We start from the raw sequence: 22500 nt of genomic DNA, 5'->3' as shown, positions 1-22500 counted from the left end.
TAAAAATAAAAATCGAGGTAAAGTTCAAAGTTCACTCAAATATCGACCACCAGTGTTGCCCTAGCCTTAATCTCTCCTGCTCAGAACAGACTCACACATTCGCAGCGGTTAAGTCTTCGTCATACTGTCCTGATTACTGATTACTTGCAGCTGCGTCCCCTTCTGCACCTGCAGTTGGTGATTGGGGAAGCACGAGCCACCCTCAAACCCCTCCCAGATGTGGGATGAACAACACAATTAGGACGAGGTTGTGGCCCTTTCCAACGCTGATTCCCTCTGACAACAACGGCCATCCCTCTCTCCGTCCTCCCCTCCCCAGGTGACGGTGACGGACGGTCCGCCCAATGCCAAGCAGAGCACGGTGTGGGTGATGGTCCAGGTCATGGACGAGAACGACAACAAGCCCGTCTTCCCGGAGAAGGTGTACCAGATCCGGCTCCCGGAGAGGGAGCGTCGCAAGAAGAGCGAGGCCATCTACCGGGTGTTCGCCTACGACCGCGACGAAGGGCCAAACTCGGACCTCTCCTACAGCATCGTCGACGGCAACGAGGACGGCAAGTTCTTCATCGACCCCAAGACGGCGATGGTGTCGTCGCGCAAGTCCTTCACGGCCGGGAGCTACGACATTCTCACGGTACCACGGACAAAACACCTCTTCTTGTTTAAGATTGTTAGCGGTAGAGCAGAAATAGGCATATTAGAGAGCACTTCGATAGTGCGAACAGAAATTACGCTGCATTCATCTTATTTGATTAAGCTATGTGTACGTTGGTTATTTGGATGAGAAATGTTTTCATGCCTGTCAGAGATTTAGTAGCCATTTAGGTAAAGCGTTATATAATATTCTACGCTTTACCAAAAGAAAAAAATTACTTCTGTGTATTTGGCTCATACTCTGTCGTTAAGACATTTATTTATACTGTACATGGAAGTAAGATTATTATTTATCCTATGCATCTAGTTGAACACATTGATAGATCCCATTTCTCAATGTTTAAGAAGTTGTTGGATATTATAGGATATCACTGTTTTATATTCTTTTCTATATATATTGTAGTAGAAGGAACATTTTTCTTCATACTTTGTTTCTTATGTTCAATAGTCTTATAATTTTTCTATTCATATATATTTATATTCCAGAATGGGAGCAACTGTAACGTGACCCATTTCCCCCCAGGGATCATTTAATTATTTCTGATTCGGATTAAGCCCATATGGCCGTCATATATGGGTTAAACAGATGTTTGGCGATGCCAACGTGTTCTGATGCTAATTGGCATAGCACTGTATTCGTCTAGCTTTGATTTCTGCATATTTATGTTCTCCTTCTCGTCGTTCTACCCCCGCTCCAGATCAAAGCCACCGACAACGGGCGGCCGCAGAAGTCTGCGAGCGCGCGGCTGCACATCGAGTGGATCCGGCGTCCCGCGGCGCTGCCGCAGCCGCTGCAGTTCGAGGAGGCCTTCTACAATTTCACCGTCATGGAGAACGACAGGGTGGCCGAGATTGTGGGCGTGGTCTCCATGCAACACAGCTCCACCCCGCTGTGGTTTGACATCACAGGTAAAGCTGACCCCAACCTTACACTGTAACCAAGCCTAACCCTATCTTAACCTCAGAAAGTGGTGGTGCAACTTGCTAACAATAACGCTAATGCTAACGCTAATTATTTTTGCTAGAAGGTTGGGGATGTGTTCTTATATCACAGCTGAAGGAAGAGTAATCGTGGGAGGGTGGGGGTCAGGGAGCAGCCCCCCATGCTTGGTGCATGCATGTGGCTGCCACAGTTTTGCCCGTGTGCAGCAGGTGTAGACGTGAATACGTGATGAGGAGATGCAGCTACGGCATTGTGCCCTGTCGGGTCTGCATGATCCGTGCTACTGTACCCCCCCCCCCCAACCCCCAAACCCCGCTCAACTTCTTCTATCCTACCTAGCACAAATCCCCCTCCCCCCCTTCTTTCTGTTGACGATGTGACTTTGTTGAAGACACAAATTATTCCAGTTTTACATCAGCACATTTTATGGGTGTGTATTAACCACAGCCTTACGGAGGCTGGGACTAGCTCCCACTAAAAACCATTGCGACAAATATTAAAGCGAGTGTGACACTCCTTCGAACAGCGTGAAATGCCAAACGTGGCACACTTAAAATCCCTTTGATCCGTCAAAGTTCACTCCCATCCAATTGAAAGACTTAATGAGATTATGTCATACCAGGCGCTATAAGCTTGACTCTGATGCCGCATAGAATTTCGTTTGTGAGGATATTTTGGTATACGAGTAAACCCCTCTTTGATTCAATGAGCGAAATAAATTATTCCACCCCTAAAGTAATTCAATTAATATTTTATGTCACTCAACGCTGCAGAAGATGTTGACCAATGAAATAACACAGTTACATCTACGCAGTTGTTTACTCATGTCTCTTGAGGGCAACCGGTCTGCCTGTGTGGTAAGTGGACTGAGTAATATGCTGACCAAGGACCACATTTCCCAGAGTGCACCATTCGCTTTTTCCTTTGCTTGTTTTTGTTATCGTCACTGATGCGTCAGTGTGGTCCAGTTGGAGATACCGTCTGGCTTGTGCTTCCGGCATTCTCCATCGCTAGCGAGCACCTTCTGCATCTCTTTCGCTCTCGCTCTCTCTATCGCTCTCTCTCTATTGCTCTCTCTCTTCCTCTCTCTCTCTTTATCTCTCTCTCTCTCCCCCCCCTCTCTCTCTCTCTCTCTCTCTCTCTCTCTCTCTCTCTCTCTCTCTCTCTCTCTCTCTCTCTCTCTCTCTCTCTCTCTCTCTCTCTCTTTTCAACCTCTTAATTTATGATTATCCTATCTCTTCAAAAATAAAAGTCCTCAACCGTTATATCTTCATAAACAGTCTTTTCTCAGACCCGACAAATCTTCTCAAATTCGCCATTAAACTCAGCATTCAATTCAGCTTTAAACATTTATCTATAATAAATACAGTTTGCCAAGCATGATGCAATTTGACAATCCAGTGGGTAATAGGAACATTGAATAGTCTCGAGTTCTGTATACATGATTGTGTTACGTTGATTTAATTCCGAATGGCCCGGTTCACAAAAGGGAGAGTCGAGAATTCACCTTGATTCCACTCCATTCAGTCTGAGGGTTCTGTTCCTCACTTTAATTTCTCTGACGCTTTGAACCTCAAATGAGCACTCGTCTGTCCGCCACCTCACTGCTCCCCCCTGCCTCTCCCCCTCCGGTGCTCTCTTCACTGCTCTCTCCTGTTGTCTCTCTATGGTTCTCGCTCCGGCTCTCATCCCAAGCGGCGCCCACGTCACAGACGTGTTCCTCAGCCCCTCCCCCTCCCACTGTCCTCTCTGTCCTTCCTGTGTGCCTCACCTTTGCTCTTCCTCTCTCGCTTACCCCACACTCCTTTCTTTGCCTTCTTTCTCCTTCTCTCTCTCTCTCTCTCTCTCTCTCTCTCTCTCTCTCTCTCTCTCTCTCTCTCTTTCTCTCTCTCTCTCTCTCTCTCTCTCTCTCTCTCTCTCTTTCTCTCTCTCTCTCTCCACAATGCTTCGTGCCTGGAAGGTCCCAGGCCTTTCCGCGAGATGTTCTATATTCTGCAGAACGCTTGTGGCAGGAACTGTACCACAGAAGGTATCTCACTTCCACTTCCAAACCGCCTCCAATTCACCCTGCCCACCTCCCCCCCAAACATTATTCTTCCTTCACTTTATCGTCATCACCCTGTCATTCATGTTTCCGACTTGCCAGCATTATTTTTGCTGTTCTTTATTTATTGATTTGGCAATCATTGTTCCTGCTCGTGCTTCTCCCACAATGCCATGCAGTGCCGCTCATGCTCTCCTGTGATTGGCTGGTTTGATGTGGGGTTGATGGTTGATTTGTTGGTATAATGCTTTGGGAGTGGGCCGTACCACAGCAGGCAGGGCGGTGGGGAGGAGCACCCTGGTCTTTCTATGGGTTGGACGTCGGTTATTTCCATTCTTCAGTTTGTGTGTATGCAACTTTGCCTGTATTCTATGTCCTGAATCAGTGTCTTTGTGTTTGATTTTGAATATGTATTAGGGGAGGTATAATTAATTCGTTTTTGCATGATTGGATTTTTTGAACGATAACGATATCCCAAATGTCTATCATAATGCTATTGCAATACAGTTGTTATATTGTGATAATTCCTGCGAGACATGTTTAATTAGACAACAAAACTGTATCTCTCTCTATAGATATATATATAAATATATATATTACATGTTGAATGCAATGAGAATTACCAAAGTTGAAAACAATAATAAGTATCAAGCACCCAGTCCTAGTGAGTGTGTGTGTGTGTGTTCTCTCTTGGTTGGGTTAATAGATAGATTATATTGTGGGGCAATTTCTTCAAGAGTTCGCTGCTCCCCAAGGCTTGCTCATCCAACCCCCTAGGTTACCGTGGCGACAGCTCTTTCTAATGGCCCAGCATTAGCAGCCTCGGTTGCCTCTGAGGATGGCTACAGTCGCTATCACAGCCTCTGTGGATTATGGCTCACACCATACTTGCTGAGGCCGCTGCACATACTCACACACTCACACACACACACACACACACACACATGCTTGTGGGCATGCATGCACTCTCATACACGCACATGGGCACACACACACGGGCACCAACACAAACACATACACACACACACACACACACACACAGCTGTTACATGTATAGAAGTCATTCTCAAAGGAGAGTTTAGAAAAACTTAGAATTAACCTACGCCCAAAGTCATTGGGAGAGCAGATTTTCCACACTATATTTACTTTGCCCTCCGTCCCTTCTCAAAATCACACATAATGTATAAAACATATCTTCCACGTGTTCACCAACCAAACATTTCTTTTACACACACACACACACACACACACACACACACACACACACACACACCCAGACGAGCGCAGTCGTGCCTGGTTGTTGTATAAGCGCCGGACACCTACAGACGACTTCAGACCCAATTAGACATATGAACGGCTCCGGAGGTCCGAGAGGGTAGTGGACGAGGCCGTTGCGGGGTTGTCCCAGGGTCATCACGGGGTCTTCCTCCTCCTCCTGCTGAGTACTGCCTCAGGGCCCACACAGAGTGGAGAGAGAGAGGGAGAGAGAGGGAGGGAGAGAGAGAGAGAGAGAGAGAGAGAGAGAGAGAGAGAGAGAGAGAGAGATATCTTGAAAGTTGATCTTGAAAGTTGATCTTGAAAGTTACATGCAGCATATGGGCAGAAATGGCTGATAGAAACTAAGACAGAGGACCCTATGCATAAACAAAAAAAATAAACATAATCGTCGGGGGGTATCGCAGAGATGAAGGGGGAGGGGGTGGAGATGAGACACGCGTACCACAGTGTGTGAGCCCATGCTGGGACAGAGAGGAGATGCAGTGACAGCCGAGGGCAGGTGGTCTGAGATAAGGAGGCAGCTAACACGGCTCCTGGCCGAGTCTCCTCACTCTAAAGAGAGTGAGGAGAGTCAAGAGATGGAGAAGAGCTGGGGGAGGGGGATGAGGGAGGGGGATGAGGGTGGTGAGGGAGGCGGTAACTGTAACAGAGAATAACGAGGATCATCAGCACTGCTGGATGTCTGCAAACGGGAAACCACGAGTTGTTAAAAAACCCAGGACCGCATAGACAAGGATATAAAACGAGATAGAACTGCAAGGAGACTTGGAGGACATATGCTATGACCTGCACTCACTCTCTCTCTCTCTCTCTCTCTCTCTCTCTCTCTCTCTCTCTCTCTCTCTCTCTCTCTCTCTCTCTCTCTCTCTCTCTTGCTCTCTCTCTCGCTCTTGCTCTCTCTCTCCCTCACTCCCTCTCTCTGTCCTGCAGTCAAAAGCATGCAGTCCATGTTTATGCCCGCCGGTCTTCCCCTATAAACCAGACCCTTACAAAAACAAACCGGCTCCAGCCTAATGATATCATGACCACAGGTCGTATATGGGCCATATGTCATTTCAGCTGCTCATGCTGGACAGGCGCCACGTCCTTTTTAAAAACACAAGAAGAGGTTGTCTGCTTGTTTTTAACCACAGGCTTAACCCACATCTGCTGGGCCTATCAGGCTTGGATGACCGTTTTAGGGTATCAGCCCGAACTGTATTAATCAATTGCAGAGTTTGACAGATTCGTCTCACTATAGTGACGATGACTTGCTCTGCTCCAGCTCTCACACGCGCACCCACAACATCATACTCTCACACATTAGCCAACACTCTCACACAAGCACACATACATACAATAATGGGCCTCTTTGACTTAATGTTCCCATCAACGTAGCTTTAGGCCCCTCGCCAACAGATAGGCACCCAATGACCCGGTCTTTCATCACGTTCTCATTTTGAGAGAAGCATAGGTGGGTTTCCAGGTAGCAGTGCTTTACAATGGTAGCATTTAATCTTACTGCACAATGAAGAAAAAAAGACCTCCCCCCTGTTCAATGAAATAAATAAAGAGAGAAAGGCTTGGGCATTCCCAACCCCTATGGCTCTCGCAAATTACATTGTGTGTTTTGGTTTTGTTGTTCCCGCTTATCCAGAGTGGAAAAAAACATGGGAGGAAACTGAATTTAGCTGCAGAGTTTTGGGGTTCGTTCCTCTGTAATTTAGCGGCAGACTTATAAAAAATATGTACCAACCTTGACACGCCGGTCTCTGCCAAACCATCAGGGCCGTCTCCCTCTTCCGGATTCTATTCCGGAACGAGGGGAAAGCATATTGGGGTTTGGAATGGCAGACACGGAGGCTTTTGAAGCTGTCTGTGATCGCTGCAGCAGAGCCGCTCGTTTTGATAGCGTATCCTTCCCTGCTTATAATTTGCCTCAACCGGGAAATGATTTTGTGACCTTTCTTATTCGTTGTAGTTTATCATGAGAAGGAATATAAACTAGTTACTTTTTGAGGATTAACGACATAGACAAAGTAGCAAAAGAAATTCTCTGGCATATGAAACTAGATATTGTTTCATACATGTATCAATGGATTGATGTAATCCATCTATAGAAGTAGCCAAAGTCCTACTTTTACAACATTAGCCCAGAAACTTGAGGGATTGCAGTATAATGACATAATATTAGCTTTCAACGCATGTTTTACGTGTGGAGCTCTTAAAAACTTGAGTCCTGGGGAAAGTCAAAGAGACTGGGAAAGCTGTTTTTAGACCAAGCCACAGTACTCTTTAAGAAAACCATTGGATTAACTTCACTGCAAAATTAATATTATCCAAAAGCACTTGAGTTTGTATATCTGTGAACTACGAGGTAAGATGGACTAGAAAAGGAAACTTGTTTATTGGCACACACACACACACACACACACACACACACACACACACACACACACACACACACACACACACACACACACACACACACACACACACACACACACAGGATTGACATGAGAGTAAGCACAACACGGAATACCTAAAAGCACATGGACACGGAAACATCAACGCACACACACACACAAGCACACACACACACACACACACACACACATGTCTGACTGTTGGAGGGCTGAGGTCATGGATTTATTAGACGGAGACGCCGACATGGAATCCTTTTGAGTCTACACCACGGATTCACACACCCACTCTGACACAGCCACCCACACACACAGACGCGCACACTCACGTGTGTGTGTGTGTGTGTGGGTGTGTGTGTGTGTGTGTGTTGAAACCTGGGGACAAGCATAGCAGACACGTTACTTCAGAGATATGGGACTACACAGATGCAGACAGACACACAGCCACCTACTTATACACACAAACACATACACACAGACTCACACAGCCACCCCTGCATAGAAAAAGACACAAACACACAGTCCCCCTGAAATCAGCCTCTGTATACGCACTCACTACTGCGGTGTAATCTTCTAATCATTAAAAGGGTGGTGGGCTGACCAGAATCTTATTAATAAGACATCATTCTGGCACATAATTATTTTACATAATTCCTGACATGTGCGTTGAGGCCAATGGGGCTCGGTTGACACTGTTACTTTTAATTTAGCACATGCATAATGCAAAAAGGCAGGGTGGCTGTTCTAACCCTGTCCGCCATGTGTCACCGCAGCACAGAGTTCTGGAATCCCCTCCCCCTCCCCCCGTTGCTGTTACTTAAATGATTACAACCCCATTAGTGACACAGGACGCTCACTCCAATGCTGTCCTCCAGTAATGGCTAGTCGTGGGTAGGAAAATAGACACGTCTGTGTTTTGAATACCATTTCTGCATGGCCATTATTCATGCGTCTGCCAGTGTGTGGTCTTCTTTGTGTTGGCATGCTTTTATTTTTGTATTTGGTTTTGCATTCATGTTAATTGCCTCCTCCTTGTGGTGAGCTTGGAGGATCCAAACGAATGAAGTCCAACACACAGTCCTCATTGCACAACCTCCCGTCCTCTGTACACACAGCACATTACCCCTTCCCCTTCCCGAGTCAATGGAGACACTGCTTCGTGTATATGTGTGTTTTTATATTTGTGTGTGTGTGTGTGTGTGTGTGTGTGTGTGTGTGTGTGTGTGTGTGTGTGTGTGTGTGTGTGTGTGTGTGTGTGTGTGTGTGTGTGTGTGTGTGTGTGTGTGTGATGGGGTGCTTGTGTGCATCCGTCTCGGTGCGTGTGTTTATGGTTATGTTTCTGGTTATGGTTATGTGAATAGATGGTTGCTGTCTCCACCTGTAACCCTGGTGGGAATGCATCTCAATATTATCATCTCCATCAAAAACCCCTAGGAATTGTTTTTAGATGGCGTATACCCCCCACCCACACCCCCCCAACAACATTCCCTTATGCCAGCCATCACCTCTCGTCCCTCATGTCCACTGTCACCACCGCCGCCCCTGTCTGACTAGCTGTGCTTTGCTCTCTGGACCCCTGTAGGAGGGAACGCAGACAGCCTTTTTGACATCGAGAAGGGCATGGGAACCATTGTCATCGCCAAGCCCCTGGACGCCGAGCAACGCTCCTTCTACAACATGACCGTGGAGGTGACCGACGGCACCAACATGGCAACCACCCAGGTAAGGGGTCGGGGGGAAATCAAGTCAACTTAGTTTCCATAAAGTACCAAGTGTTGTTCTTAGTACATACTATGCAAGAAAGGTACTGGCTATTTAACACAGTGCTGTGTATATTCAGTGTTTGATTAACGTTAAAATTACCAACACTCATTTTTGGAATCTTTCTTTGTGTTCTGTGTAAACCAAGGTGAACATGTTGTGGGAGAGTGTTAAAAGTGTTGTTGCGAGCTTGTTCAAGTTAGCAGGAATCAGAGCACCTGTAATTACTGAGACAAACGCAATTGCTGCGATCACTTAATTACATTGGAAAAGAAAATTAACATTACCATGTGGGGACATGACCTTAGGACTCTGTGTACTCCTCCGAGTCTCTTGTGATGATTCAATCATCTTCATTCCTGTTTCATTAATGACTCCAAACAACATGACTGATGGCCTGTTGCGAGGACTGTCACTGCTATCGCCCAGCATCTCAGAATGTATTGCAGTGATGGTGCTGCAGCCGACCAGCCTAACTCGTTCAAACTACTCAGTCTTGTCCCCTCAGGGCTGTCCTTCATCATCCCAAGCGGAATGATGCATGTGCTCAAAGACTGATAATGGACTCATTTAGTGGTTGTGCCCTAAGCAGTGCAGCCTTAAAACATCTGAAAGTTGGACCTTGATCCAATCTTGGTCTTTACTTATAAGTTTGTCTGATCCAGGTATTCAGATTAATTCAGGTACAATGCATATTTCTGTTTTTCAGAAAATTAAACCTGCATTATGTATGTTTTTACATTTGGGACCTCTAGTGGCTTGATTTGTAGCTACAGTAAAAGGTGTTGTAACTTTCAGACTAAGATTAAGACGGCGATCGCTTGAGATTTCCCTATGGAGTTAGGAGGCATATGTGGTCCAGAGTAAAATGCTTTATAGTGAAAAAGTCCCTAAATGGACTGACAGGACTGACATATTTGAATGGAATAAATAGCTGCAGTAGAAAAGTTACAAAGTGGAGGTTTAAGTGTCTCTTCAACATCATATTCGCTTCACAAAATCACAGGAGGGAATAAAGATCTCCGAAGTGACAAATGAGGAATACTATTTTGATTAATATTTTGACAATATAGGCCTTACCATTTGATTTTCAATGTGATTTGTCCAGTTTATACTTAAGCAATAGATCACGACAGGCTGTGGTATGTGCTCATTATACCACTGTTAAGGGGCGTTGTCCGGCCCCGATGCGCAGCGGAGGGCCGGCGACCCCCTTCACAGTGGTATAATGAGCACATGCCACTGACTGAAGTGATCTATTGCTTTTATACAACGGTTACTGTTATGGCGAAACGAAAGTCATAGACACACTACATTTAAAAAGAAACCAAGAAAGTCAAAGTAGCTGTTTTATTAAAGACTACCAAAAAGTAGTCCCTCCTGGCTGCCGCTATGCATCGACGGTCGCTATGCAACACACTTTAGCGTCCCTCCGAGAGAAGGTAGAGCGGTTTGTAACTTTTCTACTGCAGCTATAGATAGAGGGGTTCGCCGGCAATTTATCCTATGGAGCAGTTCACTCGCCGATTTTAGGCTTCAGTGAACTGTGCTATTTATTTTATACAACTGATAAAATTATGGCAAAATGACTCCACACACACACACTAGTAAAAACACGATTGTATTCTTTGACACTTTCCACTTCAAGGCGCGGAGTGATACTTTCACAAAATGATTGGGCGTCATAGCAGTTATGTATACGCTCATTATACAACAGTTAGGAACCAATCAGATCGCTGGATTCAGGCCCCCCGTTGTATAAACACACATAACACACATGCATGTAAAGACAGCCCCACACACACACATACACGCAAAAAGATAAGACCGTATAATGTATTGTGTACTGTCCCAGGCCTATGATATTAGCATTTTTATTGAGTGAAGAAAGAAATCTCACGTGTGAGTGAGACAACATATGTTTTACGCCCCAGATGGGAACAGTCACACATACACACACACATTTAACAAGCTGGTATATGCACCAAGGGCATTCACTTTACTCAACAAGGAAAAGTATTGACATGTATTGACATGTTTTTATGCATCGCGTATCTCTGTTTATGCAAAGTCAGACTACAGAATAAACACACTCACACAATCAAACAGAATAATCGGAATACATATCCTCCATAGAATATCAACAGAAAATAATTTCACCGAAAAGCGTGTTTCGTTTCTTTGGCGGGAAAGGCAGTTGAAGTGTTGGATGGAGAGGGAATTGAGGGCTACAAGAGGAGGGAAGAGTGTGTGTACTGTAGTGTCATTTCATTCATTCAGTCTTCCACTGACATCGTTGTACCCCTTGCCGATGGTCTCTTAGTAACGCTCTCTTCACTTGTTGATCCCCCTAGCTGTTCTCTCGCTAAAGTACAGCAGACTGCACTTAAGTACCTCTACCGCAGGATTAACCTGCACTGTTTTTTTTGCGCTGATAACAATGGAACAGGGCTTTACTGGCTAGGCATTTGCATGTACAATACACACACACACACACACACACACACACACACACACACACACACACACACACACACACACACACACACACACACACACACACACACACACACACACACGCGCATACACACACACACACACACAAACCACACACCCCAGACACCACACACACACACACACACACACACACACACACACACACACACACACACACACACACACACACACACACACAACACACCCCAGACACCACACACACACACACACACACCTGCAAAAACACACGCACGCACGCACGCACGCACGCACGCACGCACGCACGCACGCACACCTGTAAGCACACAGAAAGGATGTGTATATTCCATGAGTGTGAGTGTGGGTGTGTGTCCTCAAGCAATTGCTCCCATATGGAGTCTCTGCATGGCTACCGCCCGCAGGGGGCAGGAATAAAATCTCAGTTGCTCCAACCACAGACCAACAGAAGGCTGCCGTGCGGCGGTTTAAATTTAGCAGCTAAGCCCAGAAGCCTCCCCCCCCCCCCCCCCCCAGCTCCTCCCCCCCCCCCCCCCCCCCTCACCCCTCACCCAATTTGTGTTGTGTCTCCTCTCTTGGATTCCGTCTCTCTGGTACTGCTACTGTGTTGTGTTATTGCGTCCCCCCAACTCTTTCATTTTGGTTTCCCTGTCTTTATCTCCCCCTCACCGTGTCACTCTGTCTTGCCGCTGATAACGTTTGCTCTCTTGTTTTTCCTCCGATGCACACGGTGTGCCGCACGACTAGCGTTGATGACTCAGGCCTCTTTCCATGAGCGGCTGCCCTCGGGCGCACCACGCGCGCAACACACACCATGCTGCCATCCCGCTGAAACACACACACGCACGCACACGCACACACACACGCACACGCACACACACACACACACACACACACACACACACTAAAACAGGATGCTTTTTGTCATTCTCCTTACTTAAATACATACATTTATGTTCCAGTTCCATGGTCAAATGGTCAAATTTGAACCACCTTTTGCCTGGTAGATATTGTGATCGGCTGTTTTTGAAACTTGGTCTTGAGCCTACAAATCCCTCCCGTGTTAATCTGTCACTCCGTTCACCCCTTATCTCCCTCCCTCCACCTGCCCCAGGTGCTCATCAGCGTCCTGGACAACAACGACAACGCGCCCGTCTTCTCCCAGCCCACCTACGACGTCGCCATCTCGGAGGACACGCCCCCGGACACGGAGGTGGTGCAGGTGCTGGCGTTGGACCGCGACGAGCACCACCGGCTGGCCTACTCACTGCACAGCGCGGTGGACCCCGGCAGCCTGCGCCTGTTCCGCATCGACCCGGCGCTGGGCAGCGTGTACACGGCCGAGCGGCTGGACCACGAGGCCCGCGCCCAGCACATCCTCACCGTCATGGTACGCACGCCGCGCACGCCAGCAACCGATAACGAGGCAGTTTGACTGTCAAATAGTTCGACGTAGGGTCCGTAATGGAGGCCGTTGGGTTACACACGAGCGGAGAGTCTACAGTAGTCTACGGGCAAAACTCTTTCATATCCATCCATCTGAATAACTTTTGAACTAAATTAAACATGTGCCTCTGAAATTACATCATACGTGGCTGAACTATCCCCTGAGATCTGAAGCGAAGGAGCTAAGAAATGATTGGCTTTGTCCTGTGTGGATGTAATCACATGTTTCCCGTTTACGGAGAATGGATTCGGGTCGCCATGCATACACTATACATAAGAGGCGGTTGGAGGACCTAGATATTAGTCTTTCTCGCCTGAGCTTCCCATAAATGCCCGCCACTTGGTATATAAGCGCCTTCAGTCCAATTGGATGATTATTCCAGATAATTAGCCGATTACAAGTCATGCTGTTGCACCCCCCTTTCCCAATTATGGTTTCTGACCCTCTACTTACGGTATTTTACGTAAAACGTAAAAAAATAAAGTGCATACCATGGGGAATAAGGCATATACATACAGTTATAAAGAGAATTATGGTAAGCCCAATATCGTGTAATAAAATTGGTCTGTTGTTATCGTCATACGTTCTACATTTACCCATAATTTAGCAATTATGATAATCACAAAAGAGTAACAGAACAGTATTCAAGCCTCATCAGAGGAAATTGGATGCATTTCTAAAGAAGCATTGAAAGGAATGCGGGAATGGGCCCATGGTCTTAGATTTAATTAAAATGTAATAGCATTCAAAGTGTGTGTTTTTGTGTCTGTGGCTCTGTGCATGTGTATGTGTAGGGTTCTGCGTGTGAACTAAGGAGTGAACCATAATGAACATACTTGAGGTCTTTTGGGGCTTGTATTCGTTTTGATTACTGCATTTGAAGGAAGTCAATTGAATCAGCTTTACTCGTTTTGAGGTCCTGCCTTGAGTAGCAGATTAAAGTCAGGAACGGAAAATGCTGTTTTAACACCTCATCGTACCAGCTAATCTACGCTACAAGAATTACTTACCGTATTGATCGGATGTAGTCAATTTGAAACTAATGCTTCACCGTTTATGAACAGGCATGAATATTATGGAGAATAGGGGATATTTCATTTGGTGGCATAGTGCACTGATTAAATTTGGTATTATCAGTCTCAGCAGGTCCAGTGTCTGTAATCCTATGTGTAATGGATAGTTGAAAATGTATTTCATTTCTCATATTTACAGCACACACAGAATGTTTGTGTTTTGGCTATGCATATGGATTTCTGAATATATATTATATTTCAGAACATATGAAAGCTTTGGATTACAAAAGATAAGGTGTACTGTATTAATCTCGGGCAGAACATTTCGAAAAAGTACCCTTACTGTTTCATTGGCAGTAACCTTTTTTTAAGTGTTTTAGATAACACAAGTTGTTTGTTATAAATGATCAACATGAGTTTACTAGATATTTTAATTTTATATTGGAAAATCCAAAGGGTATGTAACGAATTGGATTCTAATGCTGCCCTATTTATATCCACCAGTGTGATGTTTTTGTCTGATCTCACTGAACTGTTTTCCAGAGTCTGAGATTAAGGCATGAATATCAATCTCATTAGCCTAGTAATTCAAACCCACTGTTGGCAGTAGCTTGTCCCCAAGGGCCCATAACGGTTATAAGGAGCACTCAATGTCTATCTTTCGAACTCTGACTACAACGCTATACACAAACAAAGCTGTTTCCTAAAGATAAAAAACAAAACAATCATCCTTTCATTTATATCCAGAATCGCAGTCTAGCAATCATGCTTTAAAGCATTGCATTTGTTCAAACATTACAAGTCTTTCAGATTTGGAAACCCAGATGTTAATATAGCTGTATAAAGGAGAGCTATCTTATTTTTTCACTAGGTTAAAGACCAGGAGTTCCCCTACAGACGAGGACTGGCGCGTGTGTTAATCGAGGTGGAAGATGTCAATGACCACGTCCCCATCTTCACCAGTACTCTGTACGAAGGCTCTGTGTATGAGTCGGCAGCCGTGGGATCGGCCGTGGTCCAGGTAACGGCTTTGGACAAAGACAAAGGGGCCAATGCAGAACTTTACTACGCAATTGAAGGAGGTAAAAAGTATTTTTATTTATTTATTATGCATTATTTACATTTAATCAAATGAAACAGTAATGTACTTCACACATTCATCCAATTCAAACACAATATTTTCATATATTTATTTTCTTCTTTATTGTTTTAGGAAACGCTGGGAATGCATTCCAAATTGAGCCCGTTTTGGGTATCATTTCCGTTGCCCGTGACTTGGACCTGTCTTCCATTGGTCATTATGTTCTGACTGTCCGAGTCACCGACAATGGCTCCCCATCCCTGTCCACAACCACGCTTGCTCGTATTAGTGTTACCCTCTCTGATAATGCCGGACCAAAATTCCCTCAACCTGAGTACCAGTCTGAAATCACAGAGAACGTTGCAGTTGGAACTTCAGTTACAACAATAAATGCAGTGAGCCAATCCACGTTGACCTATGACATCAAACAGGGCAACAGCCAGCGGAAATTCCAGATAAACCAATATAGCGGCGTGATCACTACGCATAAGTCCCTGGACTATGAGACCCAAACATCCTACACGCTGACAGTCCAGGCCACCAACATGGCTGGGATGGCTTCAAATGCCACCCTGCACATTCAAGTCGTGGATGAGAATGACAACACCCCAGTGTTCCAGCATCTGAGTTACCGTGGTAGCATAAGCGAAGCTGCCCCAGTCAACAGTTTGGTTCTTAATTCAGATGATTCCCCCTTGGTGATAAAGGCGACTGACGCCGACCATAATCAAAATGCGCTGTTGGTGTATCAGATTGTTGAGGATACTGCCAAATTGTTTTTTACGGTTGACTCCGGCACTGGCTCCATCAGGACCATTGCCAATCTAGACCACGAGACATTTTCTAGTTTCCAGTTTCATGTTCATGTAAGGGACAGTGGACGACCACAGCTGACAGCAGACAGTCCCACCGAGGTCATCATAGAGGTAGTTGACACCAATGATTCACCTCCTCGTTTCACCCACGATGCATACGAGACTGTCTTGCTACTCCCTACCTATGTGGGCGTGGAGGCTCTGAAGGTGTCAGCCATTGACCCTGACCGAAACGTACCTACAGAGCTAACCTACTCCCTTACAGATGGAATTTTGGAACACTTTGCCATTGATTCCTCAAGTGGAATAATCACTGTTAAAAACAACAACTTCTCGAAAGAACGCTTCCGCCTGAATGTGAAAGTCTCCGATGGTAAATTCTCTAGCACAGCTCTGGTTACCATTTTGGTCAGGGAAGCTCTCGACTCTGGTCTGAGCTTTGGGCAAAGTATCTACTCTTCGTCTATCCAAGAGAATATAACAAACATCACCAAAGTTGCTGTTGTCAATGCTGTTGGAAACCGTCTTAATGAACCTCTTCAGTACACACTGTTAAATGCTGGCACGCGATTTAGAATCCGGCCAACTTCTGGCGTAATTCAAACCACAGGAGTAGCTTTTGACAGAGAAGAGCAGGAAAACTATGAGCTAGTCGTTGAAGCAGGAAGGGAACACGATCGCCAGCGTGTGGCTAGAGTGATGGTCAAAGTCCAAGTTGAGGACATCAATGACAACAATCCTATATTTGTTGGGCTGCCATATTATGCGGCTGTACAAGTCGAGGCTGAGCCAGGTTCACATATCTTCAGAGTCATGGCAGTAGACCGTGACAAAGGAATCAATGGAGAGGTCTCTTACTACCTAAAGGACAGCCACGGGCATTTTGAAATCAACAGGCATACAGGAATCATCACCCTCAAGAAGGCCTTTGAATCAGACCTATCTAATGTAGAATACCAGATGGTTATTTATGCCAGAGATGGTGGTCACCCACCTCTTTCTACGACCATAGAGTTCCCCATCACTGTAGTAAACAAAGCTATGCCAGTATTTGACAAACAATTCTATTCTGTGACTGTGAATGAGGATGTTGCAGTGCACACACCAATACTTGGTATTAATGCCACAAGCCCCGAAGGTCAAAGCATTATATACACTATTGTGGACGGAGATCCGTCCCTTCAGTTTGACATTGGATTTGATACAGGAGTCATTAGTGTCATCCACTCTCTGAACTACGAAAAAGCCTCCTCTTACCGGCTAACTGTGAGAGCCACGGACTATCTGACTGGAGCCCGTGCTGAAGTAGACGTGGATGTGATTGTTCAAGACGTGAATGACAACCAACCTTTGTTCGAAAAAATGTCTTATAGGGCTGTCTTGTCAGAAACCGCTATGATTGGTACTCCAGCGCTTCAAGTTATCGCTACAGACTCGGACTCAGAAAAGAACAGCATAGTACGCTACCAGATTTTCTCAGACACTCACAACAGCACAGACTACTTCCACATTGATAGTAGCAGCGGCTTAATCCTAACTGCTCGTATGCTTGACCATGAGGTAGTCCAGAGCTATCACTTCACCGTCAGGGCTACGGATAACGGGTTCCCACCTTTGAGGAGCGAGGTGTCAGTTGTGGTTGTAGTGAACGACATGAATGACAATCCACCGGTCTTCAACCAGCTCCTGTACGAGGCCTACGTCAGCGAGCTCGCACCCAGGGGGCACTTTGTGACCTGTGTCCAAGCGTCTGATGCTGACAGCTCAGATTCAGAAAAGCTGGTGTACAGCATCCTATCCGGCAATGAGAGGATGAATTTCTTGATCGACTCGAAAACAGGGATTATAATTCTGTCTGGTCATCGTAAGCAACGGATGGAGCCTGCCTACAGCTTGAACGTCTCAGTCTCTGACGGCGTTTTCACCAGCACTGCACAGGTTCATGTTAAAGTGCTGGGGGCCAACCTGCACAGCCCACTCTTTGGATTAAGTACATATGATGCAGAGCTACGGGAAAATGCTGCCATTGGCACCAAAGTTATACAGGTAATTCAAATCTGCTTTTTCTTTCTTTATCAATGATATTAATACATGATACAATTACAGTGTGCATATATCTATACTTACAGATGTATTCATTGTTTGTGATGTCTCTATTTCAGGTGAAGGCAACTGATGCAGACCCAGGGGCTTTTGGCAAAATCACCTATTCTTTTGTTAACGATGTGGGAAGGGACCAATTTAGCATTGATGGAAATGGTTTTATCACTACCGTAGAGAAGTTGGACCGTGAAGACCCAGCCAATAAGGACATAATTCTTGCAGTTGAAGCCCAGGATTCTGGGGGCCGTGCTTCTTACTGCACAGTACAAGTTACCCTATTGGACGAAAATGACAATGCACCCCAGTTCCGTGCAACTGAATATCGAGCTTCGGTCAAATCTGACGTTGCCAAAGGATTTTTAGTAACCCAGATCCAGGCTTATGATCCTGACAATGGTATAAATGCCAAAGTGACGTACTCCCTTTACAGTGAGGCCCATGTACCAGTGGTGGATATTCTGGAGATTGACCCTGACAATGGTTGGATGGTAACAAAAGGAAGCTTCAGCCATACGAGGAACTCTGTACTGTCGTTTTTTGTCAAGGCTGTGGACAGCGGCAACCCTGTGAGACATTCTCTGGTATCGGTTTACATCCATGTTCTCGCACCAGACGCTTTGATCCCCTCCTTCACCCAGCCCCAGTATTCATTCACCATTCCAGAGGACACCCCCATAGGCGCTTCCATTGGGATGGTGCGCCTCAGCACTCTTCTTGGACATGCTACTCTCTCTGCTGCCTTTGCCCTGGTGAATGGTGAGACTGGAGAGAACAACCAGGATGCGGTATTGGTGGTGGAGAAGGATACAGGCATCATCAAGCTTGAAAAGCATCTAGACCATGAGGTAATCAAAGCCTTCTACTTCAAGGTCACTGCGACGGTTCAGCAGGCAAAATTGGATTCTGTGACCACGGTAGATGTTGAGGTCAAGGTGCTGGACCTCAATGACAACAAGCCTGCCTTTGAATCCAACTCTTACGAGGCTACGATCATGGAGGGAATGCCTGTTGGAACTAGAATAATCCAAGTCCATGCATTGGATCCAGACTCCGGAGCCAATGGTCAGGTGACCTACAGCCTTGGGACAGCAACCCAGCCAGCAACAGGGGAACAAGACCGATTGGTTGGCGTCTTTAGCGTCGACAGCAACTCCGGTTGGATATCCACACTCAAACAGCTGGACCATGAGACCGATCCGTCCTACACGTTCACCGTGGTGGCCTATGACCTCGGGGAGAACCTTGCTCTTTCATCTACCACTTCGGTGACAGTGGTCGTGACCGATGTCAATGACAACCCCCCAATGTTTCTGGAGGAGAGGTATCAAGGCTCTGTGCGGGAGAGCGACCCACCAGGGGAGGTGGTGGCAGTGCTGAACACCAGAGATGACGACAGCTCTCCGATTAACCGCCAAGTCAGCTACCACATAACCGGTAAGTGATTTTTTTGGTTCTTGTCCTAGATATTTCAGGCCATCCCTTTGTTCATGCTTAACCGATGCTAAACCTCCCTTGTGACCAGATTTATGTACATTTATTTATGAATGTATCGGTTTTATAAGAGTTGTTATTAAGGTTAATCAACTTGTCAGGGAGCTACGTGATTGATCACTGTCCATCATAACAACCCTGTGCAAACAAGAGGATGAATCTCATCATATTAAATTAAAGATGCAATACAATTTATAATTCATATAATGTTTCTGTGTGCACAGTGGGTGTGCATATATCTAGAACTCGGCCTGATTACAAAACAAACAGTGTTCTGCACTGAAATGCAATTTTTCTTCACGCTGATATCAGCTCTGCCAGATATTTGTTAGCACATTTTTCTACAGAAAATTAGCATTCCACACCCCTTGACAGTAGCCCAGTACATTACAGCTTGCCCAAGGCCAAAGGGATATTAAATAGTTTGAGTAAACTGTTTACACACTTCACAACCTGACATGTATTTGATGAAGGCTGTCTGGCCTCTGGTCATAATTTACTATATTTGCCACAAACTTTGGGATGCATGAGTCATCCTAAAGTTAAAAACTAAATTCATGTTTAGTTTTCAATTATTTATTTTTTTGATTCAGACAAATCAATGTGAGGTCACTGTCATAGCAACAATCCCCTAATGACAACAATACGACAGCCAATTACTGGCTAAATGTTCATTTTGTGTATCTTTCCTTATTTACATGCACAAGCCCAAGAAAAAGATAATGATGTTTAAAAAATAGGAACAATGGCAGAACGGATACAAAGAAGAAATCAGGTGGAAGGCTCAAACGCTTCATTACAGAGATGTTGATCAGGAACCCTTCTTCCCCTGCATTCTTCCCTACTAATTGACAAGTGAGAGAGTAATGATGAAGCTGGGAGGGCCCCTAGAGAAGGGTGACAGAGGACAGGAGTGCTGATGGGGGAGTGCGGGCTAGTGGGTGGAGGATAAGAGGAAGCGAAGCGTTAATGAAGGACTTTTAAATAGGCGGGGAATCCTCTGCTGGGTGGCATTCTAATGAAGCCAACGCAGACACGCGACGGCTGAGAATGAAAGACATGACCTTATAGATGACAGCTAGATGGCTAGAGAGCAATGATAGCCCTAGGTTTTGGGTTTCTCTGGAGGGAAAGCATGGAAAAAACCAAGTGAATGAATTGAAACGCCAAAAGTGTGTAACTCAGAAAGCTAGCCAAAAGTGACCTTTCTCGCTCACGAGATAAAAAAGGAAAACCAATGTGATGTGCACAAAGCAGATAGGGTAGACATACCGAAAGGAATTTCTCCACTTGCTGCCGGAAGATAAAACCCAATCAGTTATAGTGTGGTTGTTGCTGTATGAAATGGGACATATTCGATTTGATCTGAAGCTAAACACGGGTGCTTAATTCATGCTTTAACGCTATTTGAGTTTTGTTTGTTTTTTGTATTCTTAAGTATTCTTTTGGGGTGTAATCCCTTTGTGTTGCCATATTCAAGATAGCCTCATTTCTATTAGGTGTTCACACACCTTGATGAAAGCAGTTCACAAAAGAGCATGCATTCACTGAGATGGCCAGAATTTCTTTGCAGCTTTATTTGTTTACAGGTGCATCCTACATCTATAAAAAATGAAATAACCACTTTTAACATGTAATTGTCTTTAGTGAAATGAGTGAAGGATTCTGAAAACTTTAATTTTCTTACTCATCAGACTTGCAATCTCCTAGCCCCCCACACCCCAACAGACACACCCAAATGTGCACATGCACAAGTGTGCACGCACACCTTTCAGCACTACACTCTTTCCCCCTATTTGTACAGCAGGGGAGTGAGGCCCAGCGGGTTAGCGTTGAGGTGTGAGCCGTTGCTTGTGGAAGTGTGCATCTGTGTGTGAGTGCACTCATCACTGATCAGAGCACTGAGGGGGGAGAGCTCCAGTAGTTGGAGGGCTCTCAGTGGTTGACATGGAAGTTTACACAGAAGCACACACCACAGTACTGAGCCCTACACAAAGGCGCTTGCACATGCGCACACACACACACACACACACACACACACACACACACACACACACACACACACACACACACACACACACACACACACACACACACACACACACACACACACACACACACCTACGCAACTCCACTAGATGGGAAAAATGACCATATCTTTGGGATTCCTGTCATTTGAGGAAAATTACTTTTACCAAATGGTGTACAGAGAGGTAATCCGGGCGTGTATCCCTTGATGGTAAATAAAAGAAAGAATGGAAAAAATATGGAAAAAAATATGAAACTTCAGCACTGTGGGCTGAAGTTTGTCAAAATAACGGGAATTTATTTAGTAAATATCTGACGTGGCTCTGGTAGCGGGAATGAGGATAATCTCCAATCAGGGCCCCCTATTTAAGCCTGAGCACCATAATGTCCCGACACTCACCCTGTCGTCACGCCTGTCTGTCCTTTTCCATCCGTGGTCCAGGGGGGAACCGGGGCGGGGTGTTTGCCCTGGGCCTGGTGCAGGGCGAGTGGAAGATGTACGTCAAGGGCCTGCTGGACCGGGAGGACCGGGACCTTTACACGCTCAACGTCACCGCCAGCGACGGGCTCTTCGTTACCAGAGCAACGGTGGAAGTCGCAGTCACGGACACAAACGACAACAGTCCTGTCTGTGACCAGGTAGGGAGGGGGCGCTTTAACGACCATCTCCTCCACTGTAACCTCCGCGTGTGCAACTGTGTCATGTTATGAAACAGGGCTCCGCTGCTCAGGCTTACAAGAAGAGAATCTGTATTTGTTTTTGCATCGTCAGACATTACTTCACGCGTGCGGATGATGAAACCTGCATGAATTGTTTTGTTGACAGCTCATTAACACCAGGTCTCTTGGTCACAGTGCTGCTGTGGCCTCGAACCGGGATAAAGGGCTGCACCTACGAAGACGAGTGTTGTGAATAACTCTGCACTCTGTCTATTTGTCGCACTCCA

The 22500-nt window shown here is 45.7% G+C and overlaps 1 protein-coding gene across 4 annotated transcripts in view; it reads left to right on the top strand.

Annotated features, from left to right (window-relative positions):
• fat3a (FAT atypical cadherin 3a) overlaps nt 1–22500 on the top strand; it is a 148840-nt gene that overhangs the window by 92834 nt on the left and 33506 nt on the right. For 2 of the 4 annotated variants that reach the window (XM_060076341.1, XM_060076339.1), the window contains exons 5-13: nt 320–634; nt 1353–1563; nt 3558–3626; nt 8904–9043; nt 12690–12965; nt 14907–15117; nt 15249–17977; nt 18094–19468; nt 21996–22192. In XM_060076341.1, coding sequence (XP_059932324.1) covers nt 320–634; nt 1353–1563; nt 3558–3626; nt 8904–9043; nt 12690–12965; nt 14907–15117; nt 15249–17977; nt 18094–19468; nt 21996–22192 — 5523 coding nt within the window. The remainder of the gene's footprint in view (nt 1–319; nt 635–1352; nt 1564–3557; nt 3627–8903; nt 9044–12689; nt 12966–14906; nt 15118–15248; nt 17978–18093; nt 19469–21995; nt 22193–22500) is intronic. The other 2 variants (XM_060076342.1, XM_060076340.1) reach the window with 1 other exon arrangement.

Source organism: Gadus macrocephalus, chromosome 16, assembly GCF_031168955.1.
Source record: "Gadus macrocephalus chromosome 16, ASM3116895v1".
Taxonomy (NCBI): domain Eukaryota; kingdom Metazoa; phylum Chordata; class Actinopteri; order Gadiformes; family Gadidae; genus Gadus; species Gadus macrocephalus.
The sequence above is the reverse complement of the archived record's forward strand: the minus strand, read 5'-3'. Positions and strand labels throughout refer to the sequence as shown.